The sequence below is a fragment of the Mustela lutreola genome, chromosome 1 (assembly GCF_030435805.1).
Source record: "Mustela lutreola isolate mMusLut2 chromosome 1, mMusLut2.pri, whole genome shotgun sequence".
NCBI lineage: Eukaryota > Metazoa > Chordata > Mammalia > Carnivora > Mustelidae > Mustela > Mustela lutreola.
Genome location: NC_081290.1, coordinates 99,768,351 through 99,782,378, shown reverse-complemented (window position 1 = coordinate 99,782,378; position 14,028 = coordinate 99,768,351). Strand labels below are relative to the sequence as shown.

The 14,028-nt window shown below is 37.7% G+C and overlaps 1 protein-coding gene across 4 annotated transcripts in view; it reads right to left on the bottom strand.

Moving 5' to 3' along the window:
- Positions 1–14,028, bottom strand: part of CFI (complement factor I) — a 49,795-nt gene that overhangs the window by 6,271 nt on the left and 29,496 nt on the right. For all 4 annotated transcript variants that reach the window (XM_059171079.1, XM_059171106.1, XM_059171090.1 and 1 more), the window contains 5 exons: positions 13,621–13,662; positions 12,505–12,540; positions 10,428–10,531; positions 10,151–10,254; positions 580–857 (listed from right to left, as the gene is read on the bottom strand). In XM_059171079.1, coding sequence (XP_059027062.1) covers positions 580–857; positions 10,151–10,254; positions 10,428–10,531; positions 12,505–12,540; positions 13,621–13,662 — 564 coding nt within the window. The remainder of the gene's footprint in view (positions 1–579; positions 858–10,150; positions 10,255–10,427; positions 10,532–12,504; positions 12,541–13,620; positions 13,663–14,028) is intronic.

Genomic DNA, 14,028 nt, shown 5'->3' with positions numbered 1-14,028 from the left:
CCCCTCAATATATGCTTCAAGATCACAGAGTGTGTAGGTGTCCTTTGAAACTCTGGGTCAGGATCAGCTACCTAATTTTCAGGGCCCAGTGAAAAATAAAAATGTGAGGTGGAGGCTGCTGCAAAAATTATTAAGAATTTCATGATGGGGGCGCCTGGGTGGCTCAGTGGGTTAAGCCTCTGCCTTCGGCTCGGGTCATGATCCCAGAGTTCTGGTATCGAGCCCCGCATGGGGCTCTCTGCTCAGCGGGGAGCCTGCTTCCTCCTCTTACTCTGCCTGCTTCTCTGCCTACTTGTGATCTCCGTCTGTCAAATAAATAAACAAAATCTTAAAAAAAAAAAAAAAGAATTTCATGATGATGACATCAGGGCGGTCCACTAAGCAAGGGGCCCTTTGGAGCCTGGGATGCTGGGCAATTATACAGGTCTAATGCCTAGGAAGCTAGCCCTGGCTGAATGCTCATTTTTCTGGATTTGATTCTATGTTTCTCCCTGAATACTAGGTAATTAGCCCTTATCCATTTCTATTCCCATTAATTTCAACCCCTGGAGTCTGAAGAACAACTTTTAAAACATGTACCTTTTTCTCGACCCCAGCCAGAAACAATGCATTTGTCGTTAGGTCTGAATAGATATGGAGACCAGGGCACACAGGCAGGGACAGAAAGAGGCAGCTCACAATCTTTTCGGTTTGAGTGTTTTTTCAATTCAATCAAAGCTATGTCATTTTCATAGGTGGTTCCGTTGTACTTTTCATGAATAATAATTTGATTTGCGAAGTGAAAAATTATTTCCTTTTCCGGGTTTAACGAGTCTAGAAATGATGCCCATATTTGGTAATGGTATAGTTTACTGACGCTGTAACAGAAAGGAAAAGGGAGAGACGATATATTGAGGAAAAATACCAAATATAAACATGAACATCTGATGCTTTATCTTTATATCTTCCCTTTTAAAGGACTTTCTTCCTTTTTCCAGATTTTTAAAAAAAATCTTGCGGGGCACCTGGGTGGCTCAGTGGGTTAAAGCCTCTGCTTTCAGCTCAGGTCATGATCCCAGGGTCTTGGGATCGAGCCCCACATGGGGCTCTCTGCTTGGCAGGGAGCCTGCTTCCTCCTCTCTCTCTGCCTGCCTCTGCCTGCTTGTGGTCTCTATCTGTCAAATTAAAAAAAAAAAAAAAATCTTTAAAAAAATCTTGCATAATGAAGAAGTGTGATTAAATTTATGGGGTAGAATTAAAGTCAGTGGGTAAATGAAGAGATGATAATCCACTTAAATGCTCAAGGGACATAAAGAACCCACTAACAACCAGAGATGCCCAGAAGTGAATGAATTGGCTACCTCTGGAGTGAGACCATCATCACTGAAGGTGTTCAAGCAGAGACCAGAAAGCACGTAGCCAGAAATGTGGCTGAGGAAATGGCGAAATCAGGACACACACTCCTATTACTCTGCCAAACCCAGAGTTTCTCAGGGTGGAGACCATAGCAGTCATTATCCTGCGTTTAAGACTGACTTTGTGTTGGGGCACCTGGGTGGCTCAGTGGGTTAAGCCTCTGCCTTCAGCTTGGGTCCTGATCTCAGGGTCCTGGGATAGAGCCCTACATTGGGATCTTTGCTCAGTGTGGGGCCTGCTTCCCCCCTCTCTCTGTCTACTTGTGACCTCTCTCTCTGTCAAGTAAATAAATAAAAATCCTAAAAAAAAAAAAAAGACTGACTTCATGTTAACATTGCATTGTATTTATTTGCTCTCAAGCCTTTCTTCCTGTTGGACTGAGCTACTGGAAGTCGAAGATGGGGTCTAATTCATCTGTGGATATATGCCTGCATCTAGTATTGTACCTAACATATATTTACTGTTTTAAATTTTAGTTGAAATGGTTAATGGGCCAAATATTGCTTGCTCCTATGCCTCACTCAATTTTCATTCTATTTTTTACCTCATGGTTTCCAGCAAATTGGCATTTACCATCATTTTCTCAGGTAATCACCTAACAGTTAAATAGTGTTGTTCTAGGAACCAATGAAGTGTTCAGGATTCTTTTTATTTATACGTAATATTCCAAGAATGCTGTGAATCATATTAATTTTTTTTTTTTTTTAGGATCAGAGGTCATGAATGTCATTTAAAGGTTAACCCTGTTTATTCATTCAATTTACTAACAAATACTTAATGTGTACCTACTGTGCTTTCCACTGTCACATAGAAATGAACAAAATCAGAAATATTCCCTGGTTCATGGAGTCCAGGATCTAGGGAAAGATGCAGTAGTAAATGGATAATGATAATAGTGAAGATATGTATTCTACTGTGTAATGTGAGAGGAATGAATAGCACATAGGGTTCTGAGAACTTATCAAAAAGGCTTTGATTTACGGGAGTTAGGAAAAATTCTCTGAAGAACTGAAGATTGAGCTAAGATCTGAATAAAGAGTAGCACTAACTAGAGAAACAGGTTGGGAAAAATCATTTCAGGCACGAGAAATAATATATGAAGGTTTCTGTGCAACAGGGAGCAAGTTGTACATGAGTAGCTAAAAGAAGTCCACAGCAGGTAGAACAGACAGCAAGAATTGAAGTCGTGGGGCAAGATGAAATTGACAAAGGTAATTTGCCAATTATGGATCATATGGAGCCTCATGGGCCATGTTAAAAATGTTGTTTAGATATTTTAGAAGCAAACAAGCCTGGTAAAACAAGTGTCTGACATCTTCAGCCTCCCTCAGGGCGAAGTGGACACTTCCACCAAAATTCATGAGAATATGCATTAAAAAAGTAGAAACAACATGGATTAAGACTACTGAGGGTGGTGGTCCATGATGACAGTATAGGAACACCCTGAACTCACTTTATCCCATGGACACACTGTATCTACACTTACATACAAAGCAATACCTCCTGAAGAAGAACGGGAGGCTAACTGAACAACTTCTACACAACAACAGAGGTACCACAGAGAGAGAGATAGAGACATAGTATTAATGGGAATTCTAGGGGCACCTGGGTGGCTCAGTGGGTTAAAGCCTCTGCCTTCGGCTCAAGTCATGATCCCAGGGTCCTGGGATTGAGCCCCGCATCAGGCTTTCTGCTCAGCGGAGAGCCCACTTTCTCCTCTCTCTGCCTGCTTCTCTGCCTACTTGTGATCTCTGTCTGTCAAATAAATAAAATCTTAAAAAAAAATGGGAATTCCAGACTTGATTCAATGACCTGAAGATGCTGGTGAGTGCCATTGTCTATCCCCCACTCCCCATCTTGATAGCAGAGATGGGTGTAGGGGCCAGGCACTCTGGGGTGGCCTATAGCCTCAGTGACCCCAGATTCCTAGCCCTAACATCTCCAGCCATCCCCTATAGGTAAGCCCCTGACTGCACCCATCCCATCTCCAGCTATCTCACTGAGGCTGCCACAATACAGTGCACACCCAGATACCCCCTGTTTGTGCCCACTATATCTACAACAATCACTCCAAAGTGGACCAGGTGGAAAGTACTCCAGGACACCTCCAGCCTGCACCTGCTTCAGCTCCAGTTACCCCATCGGGCAGCCCCATATGGAGCGCCCCAGCCTGCTGGCCCCAGCTTCAGGTATCCTGCCATGGTGGCCCTGGTACAGAGCACCCTGGAACTTGCCAAGCCAGGCCAGTTCTAGCTCCAGCTCTCCAGCCAGGTGGTTCCAGAATGGAGCACCCTGGGACCCCCAGGCCCATACCCAAGCCAGCTTCAGCTGTTCCTGTAGGGTGGCCCCAGTGCAGCATGCCCTAAGACCCACTAGTCCATGCCTGCTTCAGCTTTGAGCAGTCAACCAAAGCCTCCAGTACACACAGTCAACACAGGGAAGAACCTGCACAAGACCACTCCTTCAAGACTGGGAAAGGTAGCTTTTCTGCCTAATTCACAGGAACAGAGTAAGTCAAACAAAATCAGCAGACAGAGGAATATATTCCAAATAAAAGAAGAAACAAGACAAAATCCCAGGGATTAAAAACAAAACAAAACAACAAAACCCTAATGAAATGGAAGTAAGTAATTTATCTAGTAAAGAGTTCAAAGTAATGGTCATAAAGATGCTCACTGAACTTGGAAGAATGGAGGAACACAGAGAAAACTTCAACAAAGAGTTGAAAAGGATAAGAAAGAACCAAAAAGAAATCACAGAGATGAAGAATACAATAACTGAACTAAAAAATATTCTATAGGAAATCAATAGCAGATTAGATGACCCATGAGAACAGGTCGGTGATCTGGAAGACAGAGTAGTGTAAATTACCCAAACAGAACAGAAAAAAGTAAAACAATTTTTAAAAAGCACAAGCTTAAGAGAGAGACCTTGGACAACATCAAGTATGCTAACATTCACATTTTAGGAGTTCACAGACAAGAAAAATAGAAATGGGCAGAAAACTTACTTGAAGAAATAATAGTTGAAAACTTTCTTAACCTGGGGAAGGAAAGAGACATCCAGGTCCAGGAAGCACAGAGAGTCCCAAAACAAGATGAACCCAAAGAGATCCATACCAAGGCATATTATAATTAAAATGGCAAAAATTAAAGATAAAGAGAAAATCTTAAAAGCAGAAAGAGAAAAACAGCTACAAACAAGGGAAACCCCATAAGTCAGCAGAGACGTTCAGGCCAACAGGGAGTAGTAGGATATATTTTAAAAAGTGCTGAAAAGGAAAAGCTTACAACCAAGAATATACTATTTGGCAAGATTATCATTCAGGATTGAAGAAAAGAAAAAGAATTTCCCAGAGAAGCAAAAGCTTAAGTTCATCACCACTAGACTGGCCTTACAAAAAATGTTAGAGGGAAAGCCAGAACTAGAAATAAGGAAATACATGAAAGAAAAAAATCTTACTGAGACAGGTAAACATAGAGTAAAGGCAGTAAAGTAAATTGGCTACTTGCAAAGTTAATATGAAGGTTAAAAGATAAAAATAGTAAAATCAACTGTAACTAAAATAAGCAATTAGGGCGCCTGGGTGGCTCAGTGGGTTAAGCCGCTGCCTTCAGCTCAGGTCATGATCTCAGGGTCCTGGGATCGAGTCCCGCATCGGGCTCTCTGCTCAGCAGAGAGCCTGCTTCCTCCTCTCTCTCTCTCTGCCTGCCTCTCTGCCTACTTGTGATCTCTCTCTATCAAATAAATAAATAAAATCTTTAAAAAAAAATAAAATAAGCAATTAAGGGATACACATAATAAAAAGATACATTTTTTATTTAAGAAATTAAAAGCTTAAAATATGAGGGAGGGTGTAAAAAATGCTGTGCTTTTAGAATGTGTTCATATTAAGTGACTATCAGCTATATGTGTATGTGTGTGTGTGTGTGTGTGTGTGTGTATGGGAAGAGAGAGAGGTTGCTACATATGTAGTTAATATATATGAGCATCATGGTGAGCACAAACCAAAAACATAAAATAGATATACAAAAAATAAAGATAAAGACAAAAGAACTTAAACATAAAACTAAAGAAAATCATCAAGCCACAATGGAAGAGATGCAGAGAACAAGAAAGGAACAGAGAAGAACCATAGAAACAACCAATAAACAATGAACAAAATGGCAATAAGTACATACCTATCAATAATTACATGTAAATGAACTAAATGCACCAATTAAAAGACATAGAGTGGTTGAATGGGTCAAAAACAGGACTCAGCTATATGCTGCCTATGAGAGACTCATTTCAGTTCTAAAGACAAACTGAAAATGAGGGGATGGAAAAAGATGTTCCATGCAAATGGAAACAGAAAGGAAGCTGGTGTAGCAATACTCAAACAGATATAATAGGCTTTAAAACAAAGACTGTAACAAAAGATAAAAGAAGAGCATTACATAATGATAAAGGGTAAATCTAAGAAGAGGCTATAACATTCATAAAGATTTATGAACTCAACATAGGATCACCTAATTATATAAAGCAAGTATTAACATACATAAAGAAAGATAACGGTAATACAATAATAGTAGGGGACTTTAATACACCATTTACATCAATGGATAGAGCAACCAGACAGAAAATCAATAAGAAAACATGGGCCTTAAGTGATACATTAGACCAGATGGACTTTATATATATATATATACAGAACATTTTATTCCCAAACTACAGAATACACATTCTTTTTAGCACACAGGAATGTTCTCCACAGTGCATTATATGTTAGGCCACAAAACAAGTCTTAATATATTCAAGAAGATAGAAGTCATATCAAGCATTTCTTCTGACCATGTAAGTATGAGACTAAAAATCAGTGAAAATAAGAAAACTGGAAAAAAACACAAACACATGGAGGCTAAATAGCATGTTACTAAACAACAAATGGGTCAGTGAAAAATCAAGGAAAAAAAAAATGCCTTGACACAAATGAAAATGGAAATACAATCCGTGCACGGATTGCATGGAGCACTGGGTGTGGTGCAAAAATAATGAATACTGTTATGCTGAAAATAAATAAAAAATAAATAAATAAAAAGAAAATGGAAATACAACAGTCCAAAATCTAAGGGATGCACCAAAAACTGTTCTAAGAGAGAAGTTCTTAGTAATATAGGTCTACCTAAAGAAACAAGAGAAATCTCAAATAAACCATTTAACTTTATAACTAAAAACACTAGAAAAAGAACAGAGCTAAATATTAATAGAAGGAATGAAACAAAGATTAGAACAGAAATAAATGAAATAGAGACAAAAAATAGGAAAAAACAATAGAACTAAAAGCAGATTTTTTAAAAGATAAAAAATTTGATAAACCGCTAGCCAGGCCCATCAAGAAAAAGAGAGCGTAAATAAATTAAAAAAGAAACAAAGGAGGAGAAGTTAAACTCGCACCACACAATTAGAAGCGGTTATAAGAGATTACTAATGAATAACTATACACCTATAAAACCTAAAAGAAATAGATAAATTCCTAGAAACACAAAACTTCCAAAACTGAATCACAAAGAAATAAAAAATCTGAACAGATGATTATAAGTAATGAAATTAACTTAAAAACTTACAATACACAAAAGTTCAAGACTAGACAGCTTCATAGGTGAATTCTGCCAAATATTTAAAGAAGAGTTAGCACCTATCCTTCTTAAATTGTTCCCAAAAATTGCAGAGGAAGAAATATATTCAGATTCATTCTATGAGGCCAGCACTACCTTGATACCAAAGCCAGACAAAGACACTACAGGAAAAGAAAATTACCCACCAATATCTCTGATAAGCATAGATGCAAAGACCATCAAAAAAATATTAGCAAACTGAATTCAACAGTACATTAAAAGGATCTTCACTATGATCAAGTGGGATTTATTCCAGGGATGCAAGGATGGCTTAACATCTACAAATCAATCAATGTGATATACCATATTAATAAAACAAAGAATAAAAATCATATGATTAGCTCAATAGATGCAGGAAAGAAAATTCAACACCCACTTATGATAAAAACTCTCATCAAAGGGGATGCAGAAGAAATGTACCTCAGTGTAATAAAGGCTACAGATGACAAATCTGTAGTTAACACACACACCGGTGAAAGCTCTTCCCCTAAGTTCAGAAACAAGACAAGGATGCCCACCTTGCTGCTTTTATTTCACACAGTATTGGATGTTCTAGCTGTAGCAATCAGACAAGAGAGAGAGAGAGAGAAAAGAAATAAAAGGCATCCAAAATGATAAGGAATAAATAAAACTACCACTATTTGTTGATGGCATGATAATACATATAGGAAACTCTGAAGATGCCACCAGAAAACTATTAGAACTGATAAATGAATTTGGTAAAATTGCAGGGTACAAAATTAACATGCAGATATTAATTGTTTCTATACATTAATAATGAACTATCAGAATAAAAATAATTCTATCTAAAATTGCATCAAAAAGAGTAAAATACCTAGGAATAAATTTAAGTGAAAGACTATAGGACATTGATAAAAGAAATTGGAAGTGACACAAATAAATGGAAAGAAATGCCATGTGGATTGGAAGAACCAATATTTTTAAAATGTCTAGACTACCCAAAGCAATCTACACATTTAATGTGATTTTTTTAATTAAAAAAACCAATGGTATTTTTCATAGACCTAGAACAAAGAATCCTGAACTTTGTATGGAACCACAAAAGACCACCAAAAGTTGCAGCAATGTTGAGAAAGAAGAACAAAGCTGGAAGTATCAAATTCCCTGATTTTGAACTATACTATGAAGCTATAATAATCAACACATTGTGGTACTGGCCTGAAAACATACACATAAATTGATGGAATAGTGTAGAGAGCCCAGAAAAAATCTCACACACATATATGGTCAATTAACCTATGACAAAGGAGCTAAGAATATACAAGCTAAAATAAACATGGCATTATATTAAACTAAAAACCTTTTGTATGATGAAGGAAACTGTCAACAAAACAGAGAACTTATTGAATGGAAGAAGAAATTTGCAAATCCTAAATCTGACAAGGAGTTACTATCTAATATATACATAGAACTTATATGACTTAAAAAAAAAAAAAAAACTAAAAAAATGGGCAGAGCGCTTGAATAGACATTTTTCCAACGATATACAGAGACATACAGATGGTCAACAGACACATGAAAAGATACTCAACATCTTTAATCATCAGGGAAATGCAAATCAAAACCATCAGAATGGCTAGTATCAAAAAGACAAGAAATAACAAGTGTTGGCCAGGATTTCAAGAAAAGGGAACACTTGTGCCCTGTTGGGGGGAATGTAAATTGGTATAGCCACTAAGGAAAACAGTACAGAAATTCCTCAAAAAGTTAAAAATAGAACTACGATATGATCCAGCAATTCTGCTTTTGAGTATTTACCCAAAGAAAATGAAAACCAATTTAAAGGCATATATGCCTCATATGTTCACTGAGCACTATCTAAGACAACCAAGATATGGAAAGAACTTAAGCGTCTATCGATAGATAAATGGAGAAAGAAGATGAAAAATAGGGCAAAATAGGTGAAGAGGATTAGGAAGTACAATCTTCTAGCTATAAAGTAAATAAGCCAAGGGGATTGACATACAGCGTAGCGAATAGTCAGCGATACTGCAAAAGCATTGTACAGTGACAGATGGTGCTGACAACTATGTTTCTGGGGCTGATTAGAAGTGTAGCTTTAGCCAAGTTATATAACTTCTCAGTCTCCTTCTGCTAATCCACAAAATGGGAAGACTGACATTTACCTCTTAGGGCTGTTAAGAATATTAAAACAGAATAACATATGGGAAAGTGCCACGCGCATTATCTGGTCTGGAAGAGGCGCTCAACAGATGACGTTTCATTCATTCGAGAGATCAGAACTGAGACTGGAATCCCAAACTCTGTCCTCCTGCTGACCTTAACTTGTTATCAACACCTTTTGTGTGTTGCCTTTTAGCCACTGGTATGGACTGAATTGTGTTCCCCCAAAATTCATATGTTGAAAACCTAACCCCCAATATGACTAGACTTGGGGAGAGTCTTTAAAGAGGTAATAAAATTTAAATAAGGACATAAGTGGAGTTGTAATCCCATAGGATTCGTCTCCTTATGGGAAGAAGAAGAAACATCAGGGATGCACACAAGCAGAAAACGAGCAAGCCAGTGCTAGAGCAGCAGATGAGACAATTAGCTCAGAGTTTAGAGCAGTTCCTTTACTGTCTGGAACGCATATCAAATACATGTAAGGGTTTGTGGAAGGGGCCGAAAAGATGTGTGCATTTGAAGACTTTAAATGCATGTGGCTCTTTAAACAAAATCCTTGTTGAATTGAGACCAGAGAAAATGACCGGTTAGCATCGTCTCTTTATCAACTTTTCAGTCATAAACTCTTCTCAGCAGTTTGGTCCTAACTCTACAAAATGTACAGAGTATCTATTTGCTTTCCCATCCTGCAAATGAGTCACGTGACATATCTTGGTACCTCTGGTTTTGATCTGATCTTGCCATCTGGGATCATAATTTTATCTGGGAGGGAAGACCATAGTAGGTTCTAAGGGCATGGCCTCTGGGGTTCCAGTCATGAATACTGGAGGGGATCTAGCTGTCAAGAGAGTGGAATTTGTCACATGTTTTTTATCTAGCATCTGCCACGATCTCTTTTACACACTTTCATTATTTCAGGGAATCCAAAATCTTTTTGGAGACATTTTTACCTGAGACAGTGTGCAGCAGTTATAACCCAACACCCTCCAATATAAATTCCTCCACATTTGATTTTCTTATCTTCCTTAATTGCCACCTGCCACGGGAATTCACCCTATAAGAGACATTAGTGAGACACTGTGGTTACTGCCATTCTACCAGGTGGTGATAGACAGGCGGCTCTAAGATATGTCCATTGCAAAAGTCCTGGTCTCTTATCATTACATATCTCCCCCACCTTTCTTCGTTTTTCAAACTTGGGCTACTCCTGGGAAGTAACCGGTTTACCATGCGTGCTGGCTTTCCTCCTACAACTCGTTTCCTTCGAATGGGCACACTGTTTTTAACTCCACAGGACACTTTAGGGAGAAATGACTTGATCCGTTTTCTTTCTTCAAGAAAGGAAGAGATTGTATCATTATGATTTTGAACCCATTACTTCTTGATTATTTTTGGCACCAAAACTGCAAAGTCACTGCTAAAACAAAACAGGCTGGATTGATTAATAAATTATTTTAGGTATTAAAATTCTGGCTTATCAACAAGGATGGAACTGGAGGAGATTATAAGAAGTGAAATAAGTCAAGCGGAGAAAGGCAATTATTATATAGTTTCATTTGTTTGTGGAACATAATGGAAGACATTAGGAGAAGGTAGGGAAACATGAAGGGGAGAGAGAAATCGGAGGGGGATATGAACCATGAGAGACTGTGGACTCCTGAGAAACAAACTGAGGGTTTTAGAGGGGAAGGGGGTGGGCGATGGGTTGGCCTGGTGGTGGGTATTAAGGAGGGCAATTATTGCATGGAGCACTGGGTGTTATATGTAAACAATGAATCATGGAACACTATATCAAAAACTAATGATGTAGGGGCACCTGGGTGGCTCAGTGAATTAAAGCCTCTGCCTTTGGCTCAGGTCACGATCCCAGAGTCCTGCGATCGAGCCCCTCTTTGCTCGGCGAGGAGCCTGCTTCCCTTCCTCTCTCTCTGCCCGCCTCTCTGCCTGCTTGTGGTCTGTGTCTGTCAAATAGATAAAATCTTAAAAAAAAAAAATCAATGATGTACTGTATGGTGACTAACATAACATAATAAAAAAAATTCTAGCTTAATATGAAAATTGGCTCGATTCTTTGAAGTTCTGCCTAAAGGTACTTGGGTGGGGCAGGAAGAGGCTAACTGAAGGTTTAAACATTTCATGCCCGAAAACTGTTTTTGACAAAACTGATATCACAAAACTCATAGCAAATACAAAAAATTATGTAGGTCTAAAATGTTGTTTTCACTTCAAAATTAGCCTTGCGAATTAACTCATTTTTCATATTTAAAAAAAATTTTAATAAACATATAATGTATTATTAGCCCCAGGGATACAGGTCTGTGAACTGTGAGGTTTACACACTTCACAGCACTAACCATAGCACATACCCTCCCCAAAGTCCATAACCCCACCACCCTCTCCTGACCCCCCTCCCCCCAGCAACCCTCAGTTTGTTTTGTGAGATTGAGAGTCTCTTATGGTTTGTCTCCCTCCTGATCCCATCTTGTTTCATTTATTCTTTTCCTACCCTCCAAACCCCCCAACGTTGCATCTCCACTTCCTCATATCATATGATAGTTGTCTTTCTCTGATTGATTTATTTCGTTAGGCATAATACCCTCCAGTTCCATCCACGTTGTTGCAAATAACAAGATTTCATTTCTTTTGATGGCTGCATAGTATTCCATTATATATATATATATATATATATATATATATATATATATATATATATACCACACCTTCTTCATCCATTCGTCTGTTGATGGACATCTAGGTTCTTTCCATAGTTTAGCTATTATGGACATTGCTGCTATAAACATTCGGGTACATGTGCCCCTTCAGATCACTATGTTTGTATCTTTAGGGTAAATACACAGCAGTGCAATTGCTGGGTCATAGGGTAGCTCTATTTTCAACTTTTTGAGGACCCTCCATGCTGTTTTCCAGAGTGGTTGCACCAGCTTGCATTCCCACCAACAGTGTAGGAGGGTTCCCCTTTCTCCACATCCTTGCCAGCATCTGTCATTTCCTGACCTGTTAATTTTAGCCATTCTGACTATGGCTGTTATCTCATTGTGAGGTGAGGTGGTATCTCATTGTGGTTTTGATTTGTATTTCTCTGATGCCGAGTGATGTGGAGCGTTTATGTTTATTTTACTTAAAAGTGATAAGGAGAAGAGTAATGTTATTTTTTTCTATTTACATTGATAGCAAAGGTAATTGTTGCTTGAATTAATTACATATACACATGCATACACACACAACATTAAAATGCAGATGTAAACCAGGGAAGCACTAGTAAAAAAGAATAATTTTAATTTACCTTCATCCATATTAGCAGTCAAAAATTGTGTCTCTTCTAAAACAAAACAAAAAGTTCCAATGTTTATGGTTGTGTTCATAAGAAAAATCAAATAATTAAGATTATTTAAAATTTGATCATAATTTTCTATCTTAAAACCCGTCCAATATTGATTGATTTATTGATTTATGAGAGAGAGAGAAATTGCATGTGCATGCATGGGTGAGCACAAGTGGGGGAGGGGCAGAGAGAGAATCTTAAACAGGCTCCACAGACATGGTCTTGATCTGACCACCCTGAGATTGTGACTTGAGCCAAAATTAAGAGTTGGATGCTTAACCCACTGAGCCACCAGGTATCCAAAAACCTGTCCTCTGTTTAAAAAGTACAGTAGAAATCCTCAAAGCACACCATCTTATTTCTTTTCTATATCTAGGTTATTGTGAAGCCTCGGGATGAACTATGGAGAAATTTTGCAGGCACCAACTAGAGGTGTCTGTTGGTACAAGTGAATGGTGAGACTCATGGTGCTGTGGTTTTTTGCATTTAGAATAGGCAAAATGCTTGGTCAGAGAAGGAAAGTTGCTTCTTCAACTCCGATTCACAAAGTCCTTACATAACGTAGGGAACAGTTACTAACACTGACTGAGAAAGTACTGAGCTGATGCTAAAAAGACCTCTCTGCCTACACTAATGAGAAAGCTGAGTAATTGCTAACACGTGATCATAATATGTGCAATTAGTAGCTACGATAAAATATAAGAAGAGGAGTGCCTGGGTGGCTCACCGGGGAATTTGCTTAAGATTCTCTTTCTCCCTCTCCCCAAGTTCACTCTCTCTCTCATACACACTGTCTCACTAAAATAAACAAATCTTTAAAAATATATATAAGAAGACACAGTTGCTTTGTTTTGCTTCAATTCTGTTGCAATATTCCAAGAATTCAATAAAATTTTTACCTCGAGCCACATGTAAAAAGTCCCATGGGAAAAAAACACAAAAATTTACCACAGCAGAGGATAATTTTTGAGAAAAATGTGTACCATATCAATGATATACATATATCATAAAACTATAAAGCTTTATCCTTGTTTTCATTTCTGTAACATAAATTTTCTCTTATAAAAATGGATTTACCTATAATTTCAGGATGGCCTTTAATTTCAGAATTTCCATTTCCTAAAAATAAAACAAAACATTTATTTTAGGAGAGATAATATTCACCTGGATAAAATATACACCAATCATTAATATCTTAGAAACAGTATAACAACTTAATTTTTTACAAAGATAAAAGGGAATCACAGTATGCCATCTTTCTTTGATTTTTAATACCATATAACAGATGTTTCATATTGCATTTAAACACACACCAATTTCATTATATCAAGGAAATAATTTTTACTTGAGTTTTAAAAAGGTGTATGTTTTGGATATATTTGAGCACATATGGACAGCAAGTTTACTATACAGTTATATAAATTTATAACTCTTTTAAACTTATATTTATTAAAGGTGGGCTTTCCAGGATACATGAAATCAAGT